The sequence below is a fragment of the Chrysoperla carnea genome, chromosome 4 (genome assembly GCF_905475395.1).
Source record: "Chrysoperla carnea chromosome 4, inChrCarn1.1, whole genome shotgun sequence".
Lineage (NCBI taxonomy): Eukaryota > Metazoa > Arthropoda > Insecta > Neuroptera > Chrysopidae > Chrysoperla > Chrysoperla carnea.
Window position 1 is genome coordinate 8,943,510 of NC_058340.1, and position 26,035 is coordinate 8,969,544.

The 26,035-nt window shown below is 28.0% G+C and overlaps 2 protein-coding genes across 2 annotated transcripts; both read left to right on the forward strand.

Moving 5' to 3' along the window:
• The first annotated feature begins 3,294 nt into the window (after positions 1-3,294).
• On the forward strand, positions 3,295-8,605 carry LOC123297808 (odorant receptor 4-like). Its single transcript, XM_044879599.1, has 3 exons — positions 3,295-3,477; positions 5,883-6,143; positions 8,534-8,605. Exons 1-3 carry the CDS (start codon positions 3,295-3,297, stop codon positions 8,603-8,605), a joined length of 516 nt encoding a protein of 171 aa, XP_044735534.1.
• A 13,282-nt stretch (positions 8,606-21,887) lies between these two features.
• On the forward strand, positions 21,888-25,778 carry LOC123297810 (odorant receptor 13a-like). The gene is made up of 6 exons (XM_044879600.1): positions 21,888-21,914; positions 23,071-23,207; positions 23,289-23,453; positions 24,447-24,546; positions 25,035-25,295; positions 25,707-25,778. The coding sequence occupies exons 1-6, from the start codon at positions 21,888-21,890 to the stop codon at positions 25,776-25,778; spliced, it is 762 nt and encodes a 253-aa protein (XP_044735535.1).
• Positions 25,779-26,035: the final 257 nt, after the last annotated feature.

The following is a 26,035-nucleotide window of genomic DNA, read 5'->3' on the forward strand; positions in this document are numbered from 1 at the left end:
ACCAATGTTTGATCTGAGTCCTAATTTAGGAGATATGGTTGTGGAAAAAATTGCTAAATTTCTAAATTTGTTTATGTACACACCAATGCCATTAAAGTAGTAGGTGTTATTCAGTAGTATGGAAGGGGCTTTATAATATAAAAATTCAACCATCTTTAAACTCGTCTAGTTACCAAACCACCTTAAAGTGGAAAACACTTTTCATATTATGTATTTATTTTGTTATTTAATAAAAAGCTATTTAATTCACAAACTATTTCATAACAAACATATTATACGTACAATAAAGAGAAAAATTAATTACTCAATAAAATTATAAATTAATTAATTTAGCATTTTTCATATTATTTGAAATATTATTATTGATAAAAAATAGGTAAATTTTGTACTTACTTTTTTCAAATATTCTAACACTTTTTTTTTTTTTTTTATTCCGATTTCAGTCAGTCATGGGTCTAGATAAAATATTCTAAAGCAATTTTTTAGGTAATCCTTTTAGAAATATAATATTGTTTTACAAAAAAAGTAGGTGCATGCTGTTAAAAAAGTGGTCTAAAGTTGTTATATTTTAATGAACATTTATTTTTTCAAGAAGTGTGCCCTCTGTAAAAATGTTTTTGTCGATATATTTTAAACCCAAGCACGCAAAAAAAAATCCATGAAATTTTTTCAAAATGAAGCAAAGTAAAAAATGGTCTTACAAATGGTTTTATGGTCTTTTAGGATTTAAAAAATTGCTAAATCGATTATTTTCACTAAAGTTTCAAAGCTATATAAAAATATACATTTTTTTGTATAGTGAAGACAGAATTTAACCATTTTTTTTTCACTGGCTCACGATAGGGCTTTTTATTAAATCTCTAAGTTTCAGAAATTTTGAACGTTTAAAACACGAGATAATTCATGGCTATGTTCCCAACTTTAACCAATTTGCGTCAAAAACTCAAATTTAATATCTCGAACGCAAAACAAAAGTGAATTTTTTATTTATTTTAATAACTCTCCTAATTTTTATTCAATTCTGTCCAGATCAAATTTTTTCGATACGTTTAACCGAGAAATTTACGTTTAAAGTTCTAGAATGTAAAGTTTGAATTATGAAAGTAATATTGCCACATCATAAACAATCCTCTTGATTCAACATAGATATTTCAATGATTGCAGAATCTAAATGGAAAATCCGAAGATAGACAAATTATTTCAATCTTCAGGGCGACTTTTAACAATAATTGGACTTTGGCCTTTAACTTACTATGATCTCAAATCACCTTGGGTTTATTTTGTTCGATTCCATAGTTGGCTAATGTATATCTGTATTCTTTTTTCAACGGTAAGTACCTTTTAGTTACTATTATTCATTGAATTAAAATAAAAAAAGATAGTGAGTCATGGGGGTCAACGAAAGTGAAAAATTAAAACTTTAGAATAACTAGCCTTACACCTGGCTGGAGCCTTCTGGAGTGGAGTTCGTTACGCTCGCATATAGCTCTAATACATACCTATTCACAATAATACCTAAATAATAATAAATAATACCTCCAATAACTGTTCACAATTCTAGATAAATATGATGGGAGCACAAATAAATATATTTGAATAGTAAGATGTAATGTAATATATTTATTTATATGCGCTTCCACCATTTATTTCATAGGTTTAATTTTTTTGGTACCGAATCGTCAAACACCAAGGGGTGGGAGCCACCACTTCTGGGAGGTGTAGTATATTTTTTTAAGTATATTTCGAAAAGTCAATACTTTCCGAGTGATTGGCTATTGAAATTCGAAGTATTTAACGTCAAATAACTGATAAATTTGAAGTCTTTTGAAAAAAGTTAATCATACACTCTTTTAAGTACTATAAAAAACCATGAAAATGGAAAAAATTTCAAGTCATTTGCATGAAAATTGACGGAGTTATAATGAAAACAATGTTTCTCGGACATTTCGTTTTATATTTTATTTAGTACAAAAACTGATGAACTTACCACGGGAACTAAAATTAATGCTTTCCGCATTCCAATTAACTTTATTTGGATATCCTTTTTTCAAAAGACTTCAAATTTATCAGTTATTTGACGTTAAATACTTCGAATTTCAATAGCCAATCACTCGGAAAGTATTGACTTTTCGAAATATACTTAAATGACTTTTTTTGCTTAGGAACTTTATATATGGAACAGCATGTACCTATTCCAATAATAATTACACATTGACGGAATTATTTATTTTAAAATTACTTTTTACTTTTCTGTAAATTAGTAAATGTGTTGTCGCCTTTAAGAAAAATGTTATAGGTAATCAAAAACTTATTTAATTTTTGCAGACAGGTGAAGTTTTATATCCAATTTTAACTGAAGTGAATTTAATAGAAGCTACCGAAAATTTAGGTGACATTTTGGGTTCTTTAATGGCGGTTTTTCAATTATCTATTATTTTATGGAGCCGTCGCGATTTATACAGGTAATAATTATGTTTTATAGTTTTGCGTATTAATCACTAGTTTTAAGAACTGATAATAGTTTCTTTTAGTTTTAAGAACTGATAATAGAAAATAGAAATCCCTAAAATAAAAATTAATGCCTAGTTGTATTGCAATTTTCTTTAATTATTCAGCTTTCGATATTTAGAAAACTAAGGCAGATATCGAAAAATTTTATTCTTATTTTGCTTTATTGTGGAGTTATCAATTATTCCAGTAAACGAGGGTGAAACCTGCAAATTCGTTCCCATAGCTCCGATTGACCTGAAAACTTAGAATTAAGCTTTATTCATACTCTAAATCAAAAGTTATGCCTAGTGATGCTTTTGCCCAGGGGGCGGTAGCCACTCCTTCTAAGGGATGGAAAAATATATGTTGTCTTTTTTCTCCTCGTTTGTTGGAGTAGGTAAATGAAGTTATAAAAAAATCATCAAAGTTTGCTTTGGTTTTCGAAATATCGAAAGCTAAATAACTAATCAAAACTTTCAATTTTCAATATTTTGAAAATTACGTCAGATATCGAAAGTTATAACATAATTCGTTATCAAAATTGAAAAAATAATTTTTTTTGTTTACCTGAAATTACTTGATTATATACGCTCATACATCCTTAAGCGAATGCAAACGTAGGTGGAGAAAAGACACGATCTTACATCCTTAAGCGAACGCTAAGGTAGTTGGAGAACAATGCTACTGACTCATCTCCTACTTTAAATCTCTTGTAATTTTTTTTGAACCATTATTTTTTTGAAGTTAATAACTAAACAAATTAATTTCAGCTTAATTAAAAGTGCACATACCGTACGAAGTAAAATGGTTGTGAAGGAAGCTGATTGTGATTTACAAACTTTAGAAACAAATAGCCATAAAGAAGCTTCAATTGTAACATTGATAATGTTAGTACTTATCGGTGGTACAATTGGTACTTATAATATAACATTCTTATATAACTTCATTGTGGAAGAAGAACATTCATATATGTTAACGTTTAACATGGCATATCCATTTGAAATAAAACGGCCAATTATCTATGAATTTATATTAATATTACAATTTATCGCTTGTGTTAATTTTATTTGCATATATTGTGGTAAGTCGAAGTTTATCGTTATAAAAAATCAATAAATAGTAAGTCCGCGTATTAGAACGGAATCGCCCTATTAGCTCAATTGGTTAAGGCGTAACCACGCACGCTATAAAAATTTCAGCTTGATATCTTTTTTCGTTTTGGAGTTATCGTGATGACAGACGGACAGACGACAGACGACAACGGGAAATGGACTAATTAGGTGATTTTATGACCAACTATACCAAAATTTTGTACATAGCATCAATATTTTTAAGCGTTACAAACTTGGGACTAAACTTAGTATACCTTGGTATATTTCATATACATGGTATAATAAGTGAAAACAGGCAATTGAATTAGTTAATTGTTGAAATACTCTGTATAGAAAGTGTCGGATGTCAGTACTTGCATTATTTTTAGTAAATTCGAAAAGTTTAAAAAACAAATACAATTTATTTTCAACTCTCTAACTTTTATGGTTTTTGAAAAAAATGGACACCAAAGTTTTGTTCTAATTTCCGCCGTTACGGAAAAGCAAAGATATTTACAAAAAAACTGTCTCCTACAAAGGTTATATATTTTCATATAAGGAACACAATTTAATCTTAACAACACAAGCTTAATTATATGAAATCTTTTTTCAGGTATACCTTCCTTATTTGGCGCTTTGGTTATTTTTGCTTGTTGCCAATTTAAAATTTTACAATTGGGTTTCAAGCAATTAGCTAAAATAAACAATGCAAAAAAAGATTCGCATTTGAAATACTTGAAACGCTGTATTATCCACCAACAAGAAATTTACACGTATGTATTAGAACAGACTCTGGATCAATTGATCCTTGATCAGAAAAGCTTATAGATTAATATTCTGGATCTTGCCAGAAACCCCATTGGTCTAATTATTGCACACTCCCCCCCCCCCGCTCCACAGAAACAGTTAAGTTTTGAAAACATATAGATATCGAAATTGTTCACTTTCTCGGGAAAATAGCTGAAGATATCAAAATTTTTGATTCTACGGGAAAAAAATTTCCGACAGTTCTTGTTTGAAACTTCTTTTCATAAAGTTGATGGTTTCCGAGATATTGACCAAAAATCGTTTATTTATTTACACATAGCGTTAATTAACGCAACCCCAGCACTTTTGAGACTGAGACTGAGTTAGTAGGGTCTTTTTTTGCACTTGAATAAGTTCACGCAAAAACATTATTTTGAGCGGACCTAGAATTTCTTTGTATTTTATCTGCATTCACTCACATTTCATCTATTTTGAAGGTTCTGTATACATCTGGAATCTATATACAGCCCATGCATATTCGTTCAATTTGTTTTAAGTGGAGCAACATTAAGTTTGGTAGCATTTCAAGTCACGCTCGTAAGTTTAATTACAATCTATTATCAATTTACAGGGTGATTTTTTTTTAATTTCCACCCTTATACAGTTTGAAAACGGAATGGAAAATAAAAGACTAAAAACATAATAATATGGAAATGGAAATATAAAATTTTATTTATTTTATAGCAGGGTTCGAGGATATATATCAATGGATATATATCAATGGATATATATCATGATATATATCCGATATATATCCGTTATATATCACGTGAATTTTTATGATATATATCAATACAAAAATGATTTAAAAAAATTTAATATTATTTAGTAATTTTTGGCGTTAGTTACCGTATTTCTACTTCCCAAATTTTGATGGCATTGGAGTAGAGATAAAACCTACTAATACTAAGCTCAAATCGTGTCGTGTTAGAAAAAGTTCGTTACTAAAGAGTAAGTTTAAGTAAGATTCAGAATCGGAACATGATCTAGCTTTATCTTCCTTGTAGTCAAACCAAGCACAATTATGAAACGACATTTTTTTTTTTTTGATAATTAACAGTTTATTACGAATGACTGATGACTTATTTGATAATTAAAAGACTGATTATACTCTAGAGTTATCATTTGTAATGTTTATTGTTTTGTTGCCTAAGTGAAGGTATGACCATTGACTGATAACAATTTATAAAATTGTTTTTTGTTTTAAAGTTGATTTTTATTTATAAAAAGTTTATTATTTTTAATTGATTTTGCCTGATCTAGAAGAATATTTTATGTTTTGGTTTCATTAGTCTGATTTGAAGTGCCTAAGTAAATAAAACCTTTAAAACATTTTAGTTTTTTTTAAATATCAAAATTTTGATATACATATATCGGATATATATAAAAAATATCCGATATTTTGATGTTTATAATAAATATCGGATATTTTCGAACCCTGTTTTATAGGTACTACATTTTTTTTGTAACTGAACTACATATTTTTTGTTATAGAAAGATATTGATATTGGTAAGAAATTTTTATTCATTCAATTTTTTTGCCTAATTGTTGGCACACTATTTGTCTACTGTTGGTATGGTGAACAAATAGCAACTCTTTCAAAATCAATTGCTTATTCGTCATATGACACACATTGGTATAATAGGACAAAAGAATTTAAATCCTTAATACTACAAATGGTAACTCGATCACAAAAGCCAGTATATTTAACAGCTTGCGGATTCGTTAATGCTACTTTAGAATCGTATTCTGCGGTAAGAATATTTGCATTTCAATCAATAACTTCTAAAACAAGTGAAAACAAACAATTGACTGAGTTAATTGTTGAAATACCATGTATAGGCAGTGTTGATTACTCTTTCACATTACACATACATACATGTCACACATGTACCACTAGTTCGATTTACATCTAGGCATATAAATATCGCGAGTATGACAAAGCACATGCGTTAAGCAATGCATCTAAGTAAGAGATATTATAGATGTTATATGAAATTGCAAAAAAAGACTTGTATCGTGGCTTCGATGTCTTTTCAGCTATACAACAGTTCTTCTGTTGTGTGCCTGCATAGAGTGGGAGAGAACACATGTATATCATACTGCTCACTTAGATGCATTATATAAAAATTTCAGCTTGATATGTTTTTTCGTTTTTTAGTTATCGTGATGACAGATGGACAGACGACAGACAGACAGACCGAAAATGACAGACAGTTTCTGATTTGGATAAAACTTAGTATATAAGGTAATTTTGACCCAAAAATTTCAAAAATCGTATTCATTTGTTGATTGAAAGCATAGTTTTAGAAATATCACCCATTTTCTCATATTTTGGCTCGATTTCTCCGAAACTAGTTGCCTAACCGTTATATTAATACCATTTTTGTAATTTATGGGTCATAATTACCTTATAAACAGAGTTTTATCGAAATCGGAGCCAACATTTTTTTTTCGATTTTTTCGATTTTTGTATAGGGGTACCCCTTAAAAAAATTCCAAAAATTCGAAAAAAATTTATGGTTTCTGATTTGAATGAAACTTAGTATATAAGGTAATTTTGACCCAAAAAATTCAAAAATCGTATTCATTTGTTGATTGAAAGCATAGTTATTGAAATATCACCCATTATCCCATATCTTGGCTCGATATCTCCGAAACTAGTTTCCTAATCGTTATATAAATACGATTTTTGTAAATTATGGGTCAAAATTACCTTATAAACAGAGTTTTATCGAAATCGGAGCCAACATTTTTTTTTTCGATTTTTTCGATTTTTGTAAAGGGGTACCCCTTAAAAAAATTCCAAAAAATCGAAAAAAATTTATGGTTTCTGATTTGGATAAAACTTAGTATATAAGGTAATTTTGACCCAAAAAACTCAAAAATCGTATTCATTTGATGATTGGAAGCATAGTTTTTGAAATATCACCCATTATCCCATATCTTGGATCGATATCTCCGAAACTAGTTTCCTAATCGTTATATAAATACGATTTTTGTAAATTATGGGTCAAAATTACCTTATAAACAGAGTTTTATCGAAATCGGAGCCAACATTTTTTTTTCGATTTTTCCGATTTTTGTACCCCTTAAAAAAATTCCAAAAAATCGAAAAAAATTTATGGTTTCTGATTTGGATAAAACTTAGTATATAAGGTAATTTTGACCCAAAAAACTCAAAAATCGTATTCATTTGATGATTGGAAGCATAGTTTTTGAAATATCACCCATTATCCCACATTTTGGCTCGATATCTCCGAAACTAGTTGCCTAACCGTTATATTAATACCATTTTTGAATTTTTTGGGCCAAAATTATCTTATAAACAGAGTTATATCAAAATCAGAGACAAAAAAATTTTCTCGATTTTTTCGATTTTGTATAAAGGGGTACCCCTTAAAAAAATTTCAAAAATCGAAAAAACCAATACTTGTAATTTTCCGCCTAATTGGCGCCCTCACGGGTAAACAGTGATGTTTACGAAAAAATGTTACAAACAAAAGTTGTTAAATTTTTGATAAGGAACATTTTTTACATTTAAGCTTTTGTTTGAAAATTTTTTTGTAAACATCACTGTTTACCCGTGAAAGCGCAAATTATGCGCAAATTGTACACTATGTATTATATAGGAATATCAGTTATGTGTGACATGTATGTATGTGTAATGCGATAGAGTAATCAACACTGCCTATAAATGGTATTTCAACAATTAGCTCAGTCAATTGTTTGTTTTCACTTGTTTTAATTTGGTATTCGTTATATTTTATGTAAATAGCGATCAGATTCAATTTACGAATAAAAAAATTGTTTCAAAGTAAACTGATTTAAGCTCAAAATTTCTCGTGCTATCGGAATCATCGTTTTATGGTACCGGATGAACCAAAAAAATCGTTTATGTAGATGAATAGATAAAAAAAATTAGTAACGGTACAGCTTTTTCTTGAATACAGTTAATGAAAAAAAAATTCAAACCCATAGCAAAAACTGGCAATGGCATAAAATAAAAGAAGGTCGAAATTGTAGACCTAGGATAACGATACGCTAGCAGTGGCTTGATAGAATAAATTGTCCAATTTCGTTAACTCTAGCCGGATTCCCAAGTTTGCGGTTTTTTTGTGTCTAAAAGTTTTATAAATTACAGGTTTTGCAAGCTTCATTATCATACTTTACGCTCCTAAGGACCGTAGGAAATACGGATGAAGTAGAAGCATAAAATTTTATATAAATCAAAAAATTATTACAACTCACCTAATTACTATCTACCAACAATTTTACGGTATAACCGAACATCAGGTAAAAGTCAATTTGCTAATTAATAAAATTTTTTTAAAGTTTGATTTTTCTTTATTGTAATAATAATTCAGCACTTAAATTAATAAAATAATTGAGAAAAATAGTGTTGTTTCTTTTTACCGATTTTTTACGGTTTTTTTTTCTTTTTTTTCGTAATAAATCATATCAATTACGCAACCGCCTCTAAAATTTTTATAATTTACTTAGACTTAGTTCAACTTCATAAAAAAAAAATCAAGCCTTCTATGCGAAATTGCCCTGGCACTCTTCCTGGAGTTTGATGTGGGACATTAGAATGGAATTTCTTCTTCGGGATTGTTAATAAATATTCTAAACGGTATGAAGGACAGGATAATTTTCTCAGACCGGCGCCCAATATGGTTAATACGCACCTGGGTGGATGTACACGATTGTTCTTTATATTTTATTCAAGTATTGTATAAAATTTTTATATTTGAAGTAAGAAGAATATGCACAAAACTAAAAAATAAAAAAAACAAAAGCATTTTATAAAATGTACATAAGTTTGTATGTCTGCAAAAATAAATCATCATGGTCTGCAGTGTTCAGTTGTGTTCATGTGAACACATTAAATACTAACTTTGTTCACATATTACAAACAATATTATACTACAGTGAAACCTGGTTAAGTGGGACATTAAGGGACCTGCAAATTGGCCTCACTTATCGAGATATTCCACTTACTCAGTGTCTCAGAAATCCAGTTATAAAAAAATATCTGTTTCATTTACAAGGTTCCATTAATAGAGGTCAGAGTATAGGTCAGAATAGAGGTTCGATTATTAAATAAAATAGCGTATTATGTACCTAAACATTATACGCGAGTTTTGATCTTTATTAGAAAATCAAAAAAAGATAATAAAGGTAATAAATACATAAAAATATTCATGTAATAATATTCATCCTTCAGAACATTGTGATTGAATTTTATCTATATTCTGAACTAGCTGTGAACTACCCGCTTTGCTGGGCAACATCCCCACTTGCACCCCTCCCTCCACATTTCCTTGCGTGGGATAACAGTTTTGTAATGTACGTCATGCTCTTTTATTTGATACCCCACTTAGGTATATTTGTAAATATTCGATAATTCCTTCCCACTTTCTCGCTACACCTTTCTACCCTCCGAAGGTTAAAAGTAGATAAAAACAATAGATCTTTGAAGCTGGTTGTATATCGTGTCAATATTTGAGCTTAATCGATGCACAACTTTTTTAGTTTTTGAAGCATATCCCTTTCAACCCCTATTTCAACCCTTTACTCTACTATAATATGGATGTATTATACATAAAAACCTTCCTCTTGAATCACTCTATCTATAAAAAAAAACTGCATCAAAATCCGTTGCGTAGTTTCAAAGATTTAAGCATACAAAGGGACATAGGGACAGAGGGACAGAGAAAGCGACTTTGTTTTATACTATGTATTGATTATTCTACAAAGAGTAAATTTTGTCACATTAAATTCAACTCAGACTTCATTGCGTGTCTTTCCACTTCCATAAACGGATATTAATTTCAATTTTTCTCATACTGATTTGAGAACTCGTTTCTAAATTTTTCAAATAAACACCCGTATGATAGTAAAGCAAAACTAAAACTGAAGGTCATCGAGGCTAAAATTAGTTAAGTGCCGAATTTGCGGATAGAATAAGTAAGTAAACAAACAAAACGATGTTATCTCAGTTCTCAGTTACAGAGGTTAATGTATATAAAATGCACTCTCTGTCTCAGTTATAGATGTAACTATGATGATAAAATCGAAAGGACGAATTCTAGTTATAGATGTTTGCTTCGTCCCACTAACAGCGGTCATTCAGTGCTAAAGTGTTGGGACCTCAGGATGAGTTTCAATTATGGAGGTTTCTCACTTATCCATGTCCCACTTAACCAAGTTCCACTGTACATTATAGGTACCTATATTAAAGTGATTTCTTATTATTATAATAACATAACTAAAAGTTGGTTCAAGGGCGGTTACAAATCATCATCCTTTTTTTTTTGTGTTTGCTTCACTTAAATTGGATGGATAATCATTCAGCAAATGTTTAGTATAATTGCTTGTCCAGGCTTATTGGCTGAATTTTTTTTATCACTTCAGGTGAAGAATTTTCACTGCACGGGTTGAAAAGTGAAGTTGGTTTTTGAAAATCTTTAGAAGTACGCAAAATATGAATGTTTAAAATTCAAAATCAAACAAAGAGAAAGATATAGGTTATAATAAATACATATAAAACTTGGTTTTGCTAAAAGGAGATGGGCAACAATATTTGAATGCTTATAACTTCTTCGTTTTTAAATCAATTTTAATTTCACTTTGAAAATTTGTCATGGTATCAAGTCTAGTTTTACATTTTTTTGCGTAATATGACAAATTCGATATCAGGCAACTATTGTATTTTTACTGACACTCGCTGTAAAATTATATAAAATTTAAAAAGTACTAAAAGTTTTTAAAAACTTTTAGTTTCAAAGCAATTTAGTAGTAATATTTTTTATGAATCAATTTCAGTTTAAAATATTATTTTTTTTTCTATACCTTACTCATACTTTGTATATAGGGTGTCTATTAACATTCGACTATTAACATTCCTATCGAACTTACTCAATTTGTGGCATCCGGTATATTCGATGTCAAAAGTGAATAGCTAAATGTTAATATTTTTGAAAGCAGAACTTTTTATAAAGAATATATTTTTTTGTTAACTTTATAATAAAAAAGTTTTCCATACATAGCCAACTTAGCTAGACACCCTGTATATATAATTGGAAGAAATCGGGAAAAAATAAAAAAAAACTTTGAAAAGATTTTTTTTTATATATATTATTACTTTTATTAATTTTTAATCAACTCCTATAAGAAATAACTTTATTGAGTACAATTTTTTATTATTTAAATTTTCAGTAATTGAATTTGTTGATTAAGTATTTATGTAGAGAAGAACTATAATTGTTTAAAAATAGGCTATCACGCAAAGTCGACGAATTATGGTAAGTGGGATATCGTTGAATAGGTATTTTAAAATTCCTTACTAAAAAGGGTAAAATTAATAAAAATTCAAAAACCTGATTGCGTTAAATATAAACTGAAAAGAAAAAACAAGCCCAGCAGTTTACGTATAGCGACTTCAACATTCGGGGCAATATTGAGAAGATTTGAGCCGGTGTAGATTTTAATGGGTCCCAACTGTTAGAACCGCTATACAAACTGCTAGACTTATTTTTTCTTTTCAGTTTACATATAACGCAGTCGGATTTTTTTTAAAATTTTTTTTATATTATTACCATAGCAAGATTTTTTCTGTCCTGCCCTTATCTTCCTTATTCCTTTATCAAATTCCATAATGCATTATCAAGATTATTATGTCTAGGTTTGACAAAAAAATATACTCACACCCTAAAACTGTACCACTTTCATAAATTTAGAAAATAAGTTTATTAGGTAAACATGTTAGATGCTGTAATATTACTTTAGACATATAATACATATAATACTCATCCGAAAACTGAAGACATTGAAATATTTAAAAGACTGAATGAATTAATTATCCGTATACTTTCTTAGAAATCTAATTCTGTGCATTTACAGTTATTACCGTTTTATTCCTATCCTTGATTCTCTGCAAATAGGGAGGATAGAATTTACAAAAGAAGAATCAACATCCTTCGTAGAGAATGGTTTGCTCCTTACACAATGATTACGCAAATAGTTAAATGCGAAACAAACTCCTTTTATCATTTCTCCAATTCGTGGAGTAATTTCTTTTAAATGATCGACTATATAATCAAATTGATCCTGAAGTGGTTTTATCTCAAGATCACAATCCATCTGATTTCCTTTGGTGTTCATTTGTTCAATAATATAAATTTGTAATTGAACTTGAGTAGTTAATAAATGACCATACATTAAATTTGCATTAATTTGTTCACCACTTCGTCCTTTAGATGATTCAATTGTGACTTTTTTTTTCAGTAATTCAAAATTCTTATTTCTTTGGAGTGTAAGTTTTAGTTGAAAAACAAGAAATTGAACTTTTTGATCATTTATATTTTTTGGAATGGATTCAATTAATTCATCCGCTTGTTGATATCTTTTTGAATTAATATAGATATCGAGTAAATACTCAAAACATAAAAATGATTCTGTTTCTAAACGATTCGATATACGGCTGTATAAACGCATACAATTTTTCATGCTAATTTTATTGAACTCGTGTTTTTCTAATTGTATAAATTGTTCACTTTTATCAGTTTTCATATTTTCTTTCTGGGTATTTATTAAATCCGCAAGTTTTTCATAATATGACAATGCTTTTTGAATAGATTCTTTATCCCAATATCCATTTTTCCAATTCATAATTGCTTTCCTTTGATAGCAGATGGCTATAAAGTTGTAAGTCATGTATTTCTGTACTAATTTTAAATTAGAATAGTTTTCAAGTTGTTCGAGATATTCTATTGATTTACAATAATTTTCTAGTGTATTTTTATCACATAATTTACTATTTAAATGAGTACACAAAATATATTTCTCCGCTAAATCAAAATGCTCATAGCTTAAAAATATTAAAAAACTTTGAATCAGGTAATAAACCGAAATATTTTCACTGTATGATTTTAAAATATTAAATCCTCGTTGAAAATACTTTATACGTTTTTCTAGTTCAATTTTTGGTACCTGATTAAAGGCGTAATCTTGACAAATCTTTGCTAAAAAACATGCACTAAAAGGTTTATCGTGATTATTCACTAGCTTAAAATAACCGTAAGCTTTATTAAAAATTTCTTGAAATTCAATTTCAGAACACTTAACTTTAATTATAATACAAAACAGTTCAATTAAGTTCAAATAAATTTTACTTAAATAATCTTCACAAATTTTTGGATTAATTTTTAAATTTTTAATAAATTCGTTTAATTTTTCTTCGAATTGTTGTACTTGTAATTTTAATAACGATAAATTACATTCTTTAATAATTAATTTAACTTTTGCTTTAAGTAAATTAATTTCTTTATCAAAAACAAACAGATGAAATATTAAATAATTATCACCCATTTCCTTTTTAAATACATTTTCATTTTTTAATAAACGATTCATTTCCGATAAAATTTTTTCAATTTCATTTATTGAATTTTCATTTTGATTTTTTGTTAATAAAAAATATTTCAATTCTAAACTAGAAAACTTTATTTTCGAATCATTTGAATCCTTTAAAATCGATTCAATTAATTCATTTGCTTTTTTATGTTCTTTTAATTGAACATAAGCAAAACATAAAATAAATTTACTATTGTTATCATTTGATAATTTTAGAAATTTTTCTACTATTTTTTGATAATTATTTTCATAATCCTGTCGACAATTTTCATTAAAACATAAACATAATATGATTGACTGATATATATCCTTAACATAATTATAAAATTCTGGATTATTGGAATTATTAATTTCTTCAATCTTTTCATAAATCGGTTTTATTAATTCATAAGCCTTAGTATGTTCTTCAATTCCGAGATAAGCGGATACTAGTATTTTGATAAAATGTAAATACATGTCATTTATGTTTGTCATTGCGTTTTCAGAACATTCAAGACAATTACAATATGAATCTCTAATTATCTGTTCATTATTTACCTGTTTTTTAAAATATTCAATCTGAGATAAATAATATTCTTTTGTATTAATTTCTTCCAAAATTTTGATACCCTTTTCTAAAAATTTAACGCCTTGATTTTCCATATGCAGATTGTAGTAACACAATCCTAATGCGAAGTACAATCGAACAGTTCTAGGTTCCTCTGTAAAATATCCATGTTGATAGATTATCTTTATTGACGAAAAATCCCGAAATGCAGGTAATAGATAATCTTGAACTCTTTTATGTAACGATTCTCTATTTAAAGAAAATATATCATGTACTAATTCACAAGATCTTGCTTGTTTTGCAGAAGACCCAGCTTTTTGGCTAATATTTGTTAATAATGGCGAAATTAAATTATCGTCAAGCTTTGTTACTTTGTCATAATAGATGTCTTCTAAGTCTCGGATATATTGACCAATTAATGATACAATATGGTCCATAATATATTCATCTTTTTTACTTTTAGATTTACGTTCCTCAATTATTATTAAATATTCCATTTCATAACTGATTTGGTTCAAAATATCCGTTAATTTACGGCGTGATTTTATTAGTTTTTTGTGTTTATTATCTGCATCAATTTGATTTTTAGTTATAAATTTTAATTTTTTTCGACCTTCTTTTAATTTATTTCCAAAATCAATTATTAATTGTTTATCGTTTAATAAAGTTTCGGGGCCCATTTTTACTAGCTCAGTTATTCTAGCCAATAGTTTATTACAGTTAGAAAAGTTAGTTTTCACCTGTTGAAGATATTTTTGAATATCTTTTTGAGAATAATGATCACTTCCTTGAAAACCAGTAGTTATTTGTTCTGTTAAAGTTTTTACCCCTTCTTGAAACTTTTTTTCCGATTCTTCAGTTATTTTTTTTCTGATTTTTTGATAATCTAAATTTAATTTGTTCAACGATTCATCAGAATTTGGAAATTTATTTAAAGTATCAGCAGCAAGTATTACTATATCTATTAATTTTATATACAATTTCCCAGTTTCGTCAAGAAAACTAAACTCGCTAAAAAAATTACTAGGCTTTTTAATTTCTTCCGGTTTTCTTTTAATAATGTCATTTAATTTTTTTGAATTAATATTTAATGATTCTGCAGTTTTTAAATCTTTATGATTAATTGAAATGTTTTTATTTTCTGTGTTAATATTAATAATCTTCAACAAATCTTTTTTTAAATTTAAAATAACTTTTCCCATTTCGTTTTTACTTTTCATATAAAATTCTACTGGTTTATGATTATGAATAAATAAATTTCTAGTATTATTTAAATTTTTTAAAGCACTTCCTAACTCTGTATTCTTTTGAATCGTTCCATCTTCAATAATTTCATGGAATAGTTCTCCAATAATTGTAAAAATTCTTGCTAAATAATAGAAATCATCCCTTTCACCCAAGTCAAATTTTTCAAATGAAGTTAGTTCGTTTTGAATTTTTTTAAGAGCAATTTGTTGATAAAGTCGACTTGAAATCATGATAAGTTCCAGCATTTGATGCTCATTAGAATTGTAACTTGATTCTAAAATTTTCATTTGTTTTACTACCTCATCATCAAGTGGAAACTCATTTTCTTGACTCAGAATATGTACAATTATTTTTTGTAAATTAAACAAATTATTAATTATTTGTTGCTTTTCATAAGCATTAAATGTAGATTCTTTTTCGTGACAACTTAACGTTAATAATGTTTGTTTAAATTGGTATAATTTTTTGAAATGAATTCCAGCATGATTAACTTTGATTTGAGATCCATTCAATCTTTGCATATACCCATATTTATTTCGAATACATTCGTTATCTTTATTATTGAAAGATATTCCTCCAGCAAGTTCCCCAATAGCAATTAATTTATTTATTACTGAATTGAAATCCAATGTGTTCTGTTTTAATCCATTTATTATTTTAAAAATATCAATTAGTTTTTGTACATCGTTCTGTTTTCGTTTAACTTTCATTTCATCCATTCTTTCTTTGTGTTGATAAATTTTCGTCAGCTAATTTGCTAAAAAATAATAAACTGAGGCTATATTAAAGTAGTACGAGCACCAAGGCAATTTTAGATTTAGGGTTGAAATTATTTGTACCATATTTTTATACCATGTAGGTATATATGAAATATACATAGTATATTAAGTTTAGTCCCAAGTTTGTAACGCTTAAAAATAATCATGCTAGGAAAAAAATTTTGTCATAGGTGTTCATAAAATCACCTAATTAGTCCATTTCCGGTTGTCCGTCCGTCCGTCTGTGGACACGATAACTCAAAAGCGAAAAAAGATATCGATCTGAAATTTTTACAGCGTACTCAGGACGTAAAAGTGAGGTCGAGTTCGTAAATGAGCATCATAGGTAGCATCAATTGGGTCTTGGGTCCGTAGGACCCATCTTGTAAACCGTTAGAGATAGAACAAAAGTTTAAGTGTAAAAAATGTTCCTTATCAAAAATTAAACAACTTTTGTTTGAAACATTTTTTCGTAAACATTACTGTTTACCCGTGAGGGCGCCAACTAGGCGGAAAGTTTATAATATGTACTATACTTGATTATCAGTTATGTATGTGTCACATGTTTGTATGTGTAATGTGATAAAGAAATCAACACTGACTATGCATGGTATTTCAACAATTAACTCAGTCAATTGTTTGTTTTCACTTGTTTCATCTAATCCTTAGGTTTTGAGAATTGAAAACCTTTAAATTTTCTGATTTTAAAACTTGAATTGCTTTTTATGTGAAAAAATTTTGTACTGTCTAAATTTTGTTTATTTTTTCAAAAAATGTTATTTAGTTACTAAATCTAATATATTATTACTCTAGCAAGTATTTTTCTGTCCTACCCTTATCTTTTTTATGTCTAGGTTTGACGAAAAATATACTCGCGGTCTAAAAATGAACCGTTTAAGAATAAATACGCTAGAGAAATAATTTGAACGAAAAAATATCATCAAGTTTATTAGGCAAACATGTTAGTTTTTTACAGATGCTCTCCTAATACTGTAGACATATAATTACTATTTTTAATACATGTTCTCCAAATATTAATTTAAGAACTCTTGGTTTTTTTCACCACTTTTCTACGAAATTTGATTGTTTGTTGTTTTTAGCTACGGGTACAGGATAGCCATGGTTAACGGTAACTACGGAAACGGAATTCCACGCGGGTCGAGCTAGTTTTATTTATTAAAAAATCTTAAGGAGGATCCCTCACCAATAATAGAAAAAAATAAATTAGTAAAAAATGATCCAAATTTTTAGTATGTTGTAGTTAACGATCCATATTATTAAATCAAAAAAAAATTTGGGTATCTTATCGATCAATTAAGAGAGTAATTAATTAATTAAAAATACACTAAATAACATAATCATTCTCATATCATGCTATGTTATTTAGTGTATTTTTAATTAATTAATTACTCTCTTAATTGATCGATAAGATACCCAAACTTCTTTTTGATTTAATAATATGTATCGTTAACTACAACATACTAAAAATTTGGATCATTTTCTACTAATTTATTTTTTTCTATTACTGGTGAGGGATCCTCCTTAACATGCAAATTTAAAAAACTTACCCCAATTATTCAATATTTTTACATTAATTAACTTAGCACTAAAGAAATAAAATTAGATTGTTTAAATCAGGCAACTTTCAGATATTTAGTAAGTAATCTAAGATGAGATCATTGAATTTATATGATTTTCAGACAAATTCTTTTACATGTGATCTGTATTTGACCTTCAGGAGCCAGACCAATCACTTTTTGATTTAGTAAATTATTGTATTCATTGATAAATAGTAGTAAAATTTAACATAATTTTGCTTATGGCCAATATTTCCATTGAATTATAACTATAGCAAGATATTTGATTTTATGTTATACACAGTGTGTCGCATTTAAGATGCTAATATTTTTCTTATTTATACCACTTATCGATTTGAAATTTTGCATGATCATACACTCTCGGGTGATGGGTCACATTTTTTAAGATACCTAACGGAAATCACAATTTTAAACTCTACAGATTGAGAAATAGGGCTGATTCTTAATATTTTTCCTAGCGTCAGAGATGATTAAAGATATCGAAAAAAAAAACTATGAGAAAAAGTTGCTTAGAATATTTTTTTTATTCCCTTATACCGATTTCATGACAAAATTTGCCTTTTTAATTTTTTTCAATAATTATTGACTCGCCATATTAAACGAAGTCTAAATATAGGCAAACCGCAAAATTTGTTCCTTTGTTGAGGAGAATGGGGTTTTGACTTGTAATTTCTGAGCTACCGCTGTTATCACGTTCAAAATATTAAAAATTTAGCTCAGCCAAAAACTAGGGTAGCGGAGATTTATACTCATTTGGTTACATGTAATAGTTTTCCCATGATAATTCAAAAACGTAATAGATAAACCTCAGCGGATTAATTTTAATAGAAAAGGGCTAATATTATTCAAGGTAAAATAATCGTATAATATAGTGTATTCATGTTTTCGATTTCGGTTTTCGCAGTGAAAACAATAACTTTTTTTATCAGAAAGTTAAAAAGAAATTTTTGATTTTTTATTATTGTTTTAATTTGTCAAAGCGGTTTCCCTCAACTTCCAGTTAATTATCAAACAATCTTATCCGAACTTTTAATTAGATAAGAAGCTTCCTTTCCAGATTTTAATTATGATACAAAATGTAAAACCACTCAACGGAAAAAAAAAGATTTTATAGAATTTTTTTTTTTAAATAGAAATATTATGTCTAAAATTCCTTGAATTAAATAAATTTAATTCGACGGTTTAGTTTTCAAGACTTATATTAAATTCATTGCACATTTAATTAAACGAACTTCAAGGTGGTTTTTATTATTTTATTCAAAGGCTTTGAATTATCTTCTTTTTTTGCAAAAATGGCAAAAAAAAACCTCGAATTAGTATTTAAGGTTTAGCCATCTTCGAGTGATTCAAGCTAATTTCTCAGAAATCTTAGCCGTTATTATATGTAAAAACGAAATGTTTATATACGGATATCCTTATTTACATGAATGTGTATGTTAAAATTAGTACATGTGTTAAATATGTTGTTGAGTTTTTTTTTTTAATATTTTTAATTTAGAGTAGCGGGTTCGATTCCCGCCGTCGCAACAAAATTAATTTAATTAATAGTTATGATGGGCTGATGTAGTGCATGGTATATGCATGAAGGAGGTGCACTCAGCCTCTGAAATTGAGGAGTTGATAAATTAAATTATCAGCGGAAAGGTGGTAAAACACATATATGGTATCACAATGGGCTCTATAGCCTAAGTGGGTCCTTCGTGGACAGCCCTATGCCAATATACATTTATAAAAATTAGAATACCTAATTTCTAATGCAATATATACCTTTGTATGTTTGAAAAAGTTCAGAGATATACAGAACATCGATATTCCTACAAATAATGAAAATATGAGGGTGTCTCTATCTGTATATCATCTCACGCTGTATATTTGAGGTATTAAATATTTTAGTTGTTATTTATTTCTTTTGTTATAATTATAAATGAATCTTATAAATACAATAGTCATTAACAAATAATTGATTAAATATACACCTATTTCCTAATAATATCTATCATGCAAACTATTCATTTAAAAATAATTCGATATAAATGCATAAAAAAACAATCGATGCCACAGACAGACAGGCAGACACACAAACACACACACACACTCGTGTAGAGTTGGCCCGACGATACGTAAAAGTAATTTCTTAACCCTAAAAAAAACACACACACACACATATATATAGAGGTCAAACATAACACCCCTTTTTGGTTCGGGGGCTAAAAACAGTAAGAAAAAGGAAGGTCCTTTATTATGGCGGGTAATTGCAGTTCTATATAAAATTACGCATACAGTTTTGTAGGATATATTATCATGAATAAATGTTATTTATTTTCTACTTTTTAGTTCAGCTAAATATAAAAGCGTGTTTTTTAAATATTTTTAATTAATATTATGGAATGTTTTCTGTGCTCAAACCAAAATTATATGAGAGATGTCATAGATACATAGATACATACCAAGTTTATAAAAGCGTGTTAATATTCAACAAATATTTCACCTGTATGAATAAATTGTACATCTGATAATATTATTATATACTATTTCTCTAATCTGTTCATTTTAAAGCGTATCTTGCTGGCTAATGACCAAAAATAGACACACGATCTAATAATGTATCGCTTAGGAAAACAATAGGGTAAAGAAATAATTTTAAGATTTAATTTTGTTTTTACGTAATTTGTATAGCATATCTGTAATTAAAATTGCCTATAAATAAAAAGAAAGTAAATTACTATTGATATTTTGTTTCACTTATTCTCTAGCCTGTTTTTAGACACGGGTACCGTACTTGGGAATTTCCCACGGGTCAAGTTAGTCTTAAGACTTTGCAATATTTACAAAGAGTTGTACATTAATTACAGAGGCCAAAAGTAAACTATATATAGTAATTAAAATTTTATTCATTCAGTAAGAAAGGCCTGTTCACCAAAATTGTTCATAGATAGTAAAAGCCCTTTTTTATATGAGAAGTATTTTCACTATATAGCAAGACCTGCATGCCCATGACCATTAGTTTATCAAAAAATTTCACGCTCATATTTATAAACAGGACAGAAAACTATCAAATGGCTTAGAGATTTAGCTTCATTTAGATTGCAAAAATAGAGATATTTAAGTATTACAGGAAAAATCAATTATTTTTTCAAAAATCATTTCATAAAATTTATTGCGACTTTTTCAACACCCCGTACTTTCATTGTAAATGAATAGTATGAACTAGGTACCTATAAAAATTTAACATGTGAAAATTTAATAACATTTTAAATAAATAATAGCTCAATTCTAACATATAAAAAGTGAATTTAAAACAGATTTATTATTGTAATTTTTAAAATATTCTTCAAGCTTTACTTCATAACAAGCACACACAAGCTTTCAATATAATTTTCAAATCAATAATAGTTCAATTTTTTTGGAATCATCATCGCCAAATAAAGTAATTGTACAAATTAGTGTTTTAGAAATATAAATAGTTTTTCCTCCAGTGTAGTGCCCCTTTTTCAAGTGATTGCTAACAGTTCAGCCTGTACTTGTATAAACCTTCATTATGAGAGCCCAAAACATTTTTTATTTTGGAAAATAAAAAATCCCTCGTCCCAGCTCAGGATGTGAAAGTAGAACCAGACTTTCATTGAATTCAATAGCTTTTTAAAATATATTCGACAGGTATTATTTTTCAGTTTATTGAACCAAAAACCAAAACTTTATCGAATTTTTCTACCGATTCCAGACTTTATTGGTGATGTATCTAAATAAAACCAAAGCAATTTTTTAAAAGCTGTGTATCAACTTTTTTTAGGAGCTTTAATTATGAATAATCCAATGATAGACAAAGTAGTTCACTCTTCACGTCGACTTTTAATAATAATTGGACTTTGGCCGTTAATTTATTACGATCTAAAAGCACCTTGGGTTTATTTAGTTCGATTTCATAATTGGATAATGTATTTCTGTGTTACTTGTACAACAGTAAGTAATTTTCAATAAAAGTGTATTCTTCAAATTGTTTTTAGTGTTAATATTAATCAGAATTAATGGCCCGGAAAATAAATAAAAAATAAATAAAATACACAACACTAAATTTGTGCGAAATGATAACGTCCGTTATCTGCCTTTTTCCAACAAGACCCTATTTCTTATAGCCTTAATCATAAGAGAAATATAAGCCTTGAAAATTATAATCGTTTCAGATATTCTTTGTCGATATAAATGCATCGAAAAACCTATTTAAAAAAACTATCATAACTAGTGTGCTATGGAATATAAAAACTGGACAAATTGATAATTTAATAGTGTATGTATTCAAATATTTCAATTAACTTGTAATATTTTTGAATAAAGACCAAAATAATGAAAAATTATAAATGCGAATTTTGTCATGAAAATCGGCATATGGGTAAAAAAATATTTTAAGTAACTTTTTCTCATAATTTTTTTCGATATCTCTAACCATAGCCGATGCTAGATAAAATTTTAAGAATCGGATCTATTTGTCAATTTTTTAGTAGGCTGAGTTTACAGTTCTGATTTCGGTTAAATATTTTATAAAATATAATCCATCTGTGCGGACCCTGTATGACTATGCAAAATTTCAAAGCGATATCCCTATAAATAACGAAAATATGCGGGTGTCTTTATCTTAAATGCGACACGCTGTGTAATAAAGTTATAATTATGTTATTAAGGGTTATTTTTGGGGGAAATTTATTAAGATGAGTCAAAACGTATTATGTGACTGAACGTACATTATATCAATTGAAAGAGCTCTTATAATTAATAGTAATTAATTAGGAACGCAAACATACAAGGTTTTTTGGTACACAAACATGCAAAAAATAGAATATCTAAACAGGGTTTTATTCAAAGTTTTCATGATAGCATAAATTGTTTTTTTTACCATAATTTTAAAAAATGTGTTACGTATAAAATAAGTTAAATTTTCTAATACAGAAACTTTTATGGCGAACCCCTTACATGCGAGGTCGAATCGCATTTCACACAGTTATTTTTAAAACACGTTTTTCAAGAAACTAATTACCCAAATATCATAATCATATCAAAAATTAAATTGTGTACCCAGATGATTTTCTTTCTCTCTAAAAAACTAATTTTATTTTTTTATCAGGTAGGTGAATTATTGTATCCAATATTACGTGATGTCGATTTAATAGAAGCGACTGAAACTATAAGTGATATTTTAGGTGCTTCAATGGTTGTTTTAAAATTTACAATTATCATATGGAGACGACGTGATTTATACAGGTACATTAAATAAAATGTCCCATTGGAATTTCCCTACATAAATTTTTCTTCAAAATAGTGTTTCATGTGCCATAATTTCAGATTACTTAAAAGTGCACATATTGTACGAAGTAAAATGGTTGTAAAAGAAACTGATCCAAAACTGAAAGCATTAGAAACAAAAAGTCACAAAGAAGCTTCAATAGTAACAATGATAATGTTAGTGCTAATCGGTGGTACAATTGCTGCTTACAATATAAACTTTCTGTACGATTACTTAGCGAAAGAATCTTCTTATACCCTACCATATAAAGATGAATTCCCTTTCGAATGGAGGCAGCCAATTGTATATGAAATTTTGTTGATCATGAGTTTAATTGCTGGACTTAATTATATTTGTATATTTTGTGGTAAGTCAAACTTAAAAAAATATACTGAAGAAAATCGTACTAAACTAAATATAACAAGCCTGGTGGTAATGGTCTAACAAATGCCTTAGAGCTTTCCAGATTGTTCTAGAAGCTTATAGATCTATCCGGAATAATGCGTTCATAACCGAAATTTCCAATAAATAAATTTTTATCAGGTATACTACTGAAAAATATATTTTCAAATTTCTATCATCAGTACAAAAGCAGCTTCAATTTCCTTCGTATGACAGCCTTATTATAACATGTTTTTTTTGGATAAATAATAAAAATTTTAGCGCGGAATTTATTTTCAGCTGTTCCGTCGCTGCTAGCATCCTTAGTTATTTTTGCTTGTTGTCAGTTTCAAATATTACAATTGGGATTGAAACAGTTATCAGAAATAAAAAATAAAGAAAAGGATTCACATGTGAAATATTTAAAACGCTGTATTGTTCATCAACAAGAAATTTATAAGTAGGTATTTGTTCTTAAAACATGAGACTTTTAAAACACGACAATCTAATTTTAAAAGCAAGATGCGAAAATTCTTTAGCCCAAAATCTGTATTTCTAGTACTATAGCAAAGTGATTTGATGTTCTCAATAAAATGTGCGATTACCGTTAACAAATATGCTCAAAAATCCCAAGGACAATCAGGTTACATTAATGCAAATATTCTCTGTTTTTAATGAAAAAAACGTTAGTTTTTTTTCCCAGTGTATAATCTTAAAGATTTCTCATTTATTTTAAAGAATTTAATTCCCAGATTCCAGCATTATCAAGAAAAATCTATGTCTTAAAAAAATTCTGAAAAAGGTAAAATTAATTGATAAGATTTAATTTATTTTAGATTCTGTATACATTTGGAATCTATATTCAGCCCATGCATTTTAGTCCAATTTGTTTTAAGTGGAGTAACATTAAGTTTAGTTGCATTTCAAGTCACGCTCGTAAGTTTATTACTTTCTAATATTCATTATTTTCATTAATATATGAGATACAACAAGTTTCAAGCCAAATAGTATTCTAATTAATATGACTTTGTTCTACACACTTATTCGAACATTTTCAACCGAGTTCCATAAAGTCATATTGTTCCACAGAACTGAAACCTTAAATGCATCATTTTCTAGAGTAACAGCAGTTTTTGTCACAATGATTTCTGTCTCAAGTTCGAGCTTAAAACTCGTCTTGTAAGTTTCAACTATTAATTATTGTAAGTTTCAACTATTAACAAATGCTCTGCTTAGTCATTTTTTGCAATTTTTAAACACCTAATGGTATAGAGTAGTGAGGCTAGAGAGATACCAAAATGAAATGAATGAGATGGACTAAAAACTTAAAAGTATTTTAAATATAGAAAAACTGAGAAAAGTAGAAAACGATATAAAATATTATCCAAAATAAAAACTAAGAAGTGATGTTCGACTTTTTTTAGGACAATGTTGGAATGGACAGAAAAGTAAAATACATGCAATTCTTTTTTTTAATTGTTGGTTCATTATTTGTCTACTGTTGGTATGGTGAGAAAATATCAAAAGAATCAAAATCGATTGGTGATTCACTTTATAACACAGATTGGTACAACATGACCAAAGAATTTAAGTATTTAGTCATTCAAATGATATTTCGATCACAAAAACCAGTCTATATAACTGCTTGGGGATTTATTAACGCTACTTTACAATCGTATACCGCGGTAAGAGCATTTATTTCAAAATTGACTTCTTTTAAAGGATTTCCCAAAATGTATTTATATATTCTTGTCACATTTGTTGACCCCCTCCTTAACTTAATTGTGACGATATTTATGGATGGCATCTAATTTAAATGGTTCTTAATTCCTATTCCCAATTATAATCCTTTCTTTAATTTGCGAGCCCCTTATTCTTCTTGGCAACCATTATTTCCAAAGAAAACATTCTAAAATCTTTATGATTTTACTATTTGTTTCGAGATCAACCCATGCTTTTATATAAAGTACCAAAACAATATCACATTCGTCAAAATTTCCATTTCAGCTTCGTTTATTGTAGTAAAACTTAATTTAATGAGTCGGTGATTATTAACCTTATTTGTTAAGATGTTTAATAATATTTATAAATTTTAGGTGTTAAAAACCTCAGTTTCGTATTTTGCACTTTTAAGAACATTGGGGAGTGACGATGACGTACAAGTATAATATATTATCCGAATACTTTACCATTAATAAAAAAGGTCTTAGAATCTGGCACTGAGATACTTAGTCAAAATACTTACTGCTGGCTTAAATCAAATGCACTTAATTTGAAGAATCACAATCTTTAGTAATTCAACATTAACAATTTTTTATTTTATTTATAATTATTTTGTACACTATGGTACTTTGAAGCAACCTTTTTACTTCAATTTGTGTAGACACAAAAGTATTAAAAATGGTAAGACGTAAGATTTAATAAT

Coding starts and splice junctions, on each gene's coding strand:
- LOC123297808 (XM_044879599.1), top strand. CDS start 3,295: ATGGTTGTGAAGGAAGCTGATTGTGATTTACAAACTTTAGAAACAAAT. Junction 3,478..5,882: donor ATATGTTAACGTTTAACATG/GCATATCCATTT, acceptor TTTTTGTTATAG/AAAGATATTGATATTGGTAA. Junction 6,144..8,533: donor CTTTAGAATCGTATTCTGCG/GTAAGAATATTT, acceptor TATAAATTACAG/GTTTTGCAAGCTTCATTATC.
- LOC123297810 (XM_044879600.1), top strand. CDS start 21,888: ATGTATTTCTGTGTTACTTGTACAACA. Junction 21,915..23,070: donor TCTGTGTTACTTGTACAACA/GTAAGTAATTTT, acceptor TTTTTTTATCAG/GTAGGTGAATTATTGTATCC. Junction 23,454..24,446: donor GCTTACAATATAAACTTTCT/GTACGATTACTT, acceptor AATTTATTTTAG/ATTCTGTATACATTTGGAAT.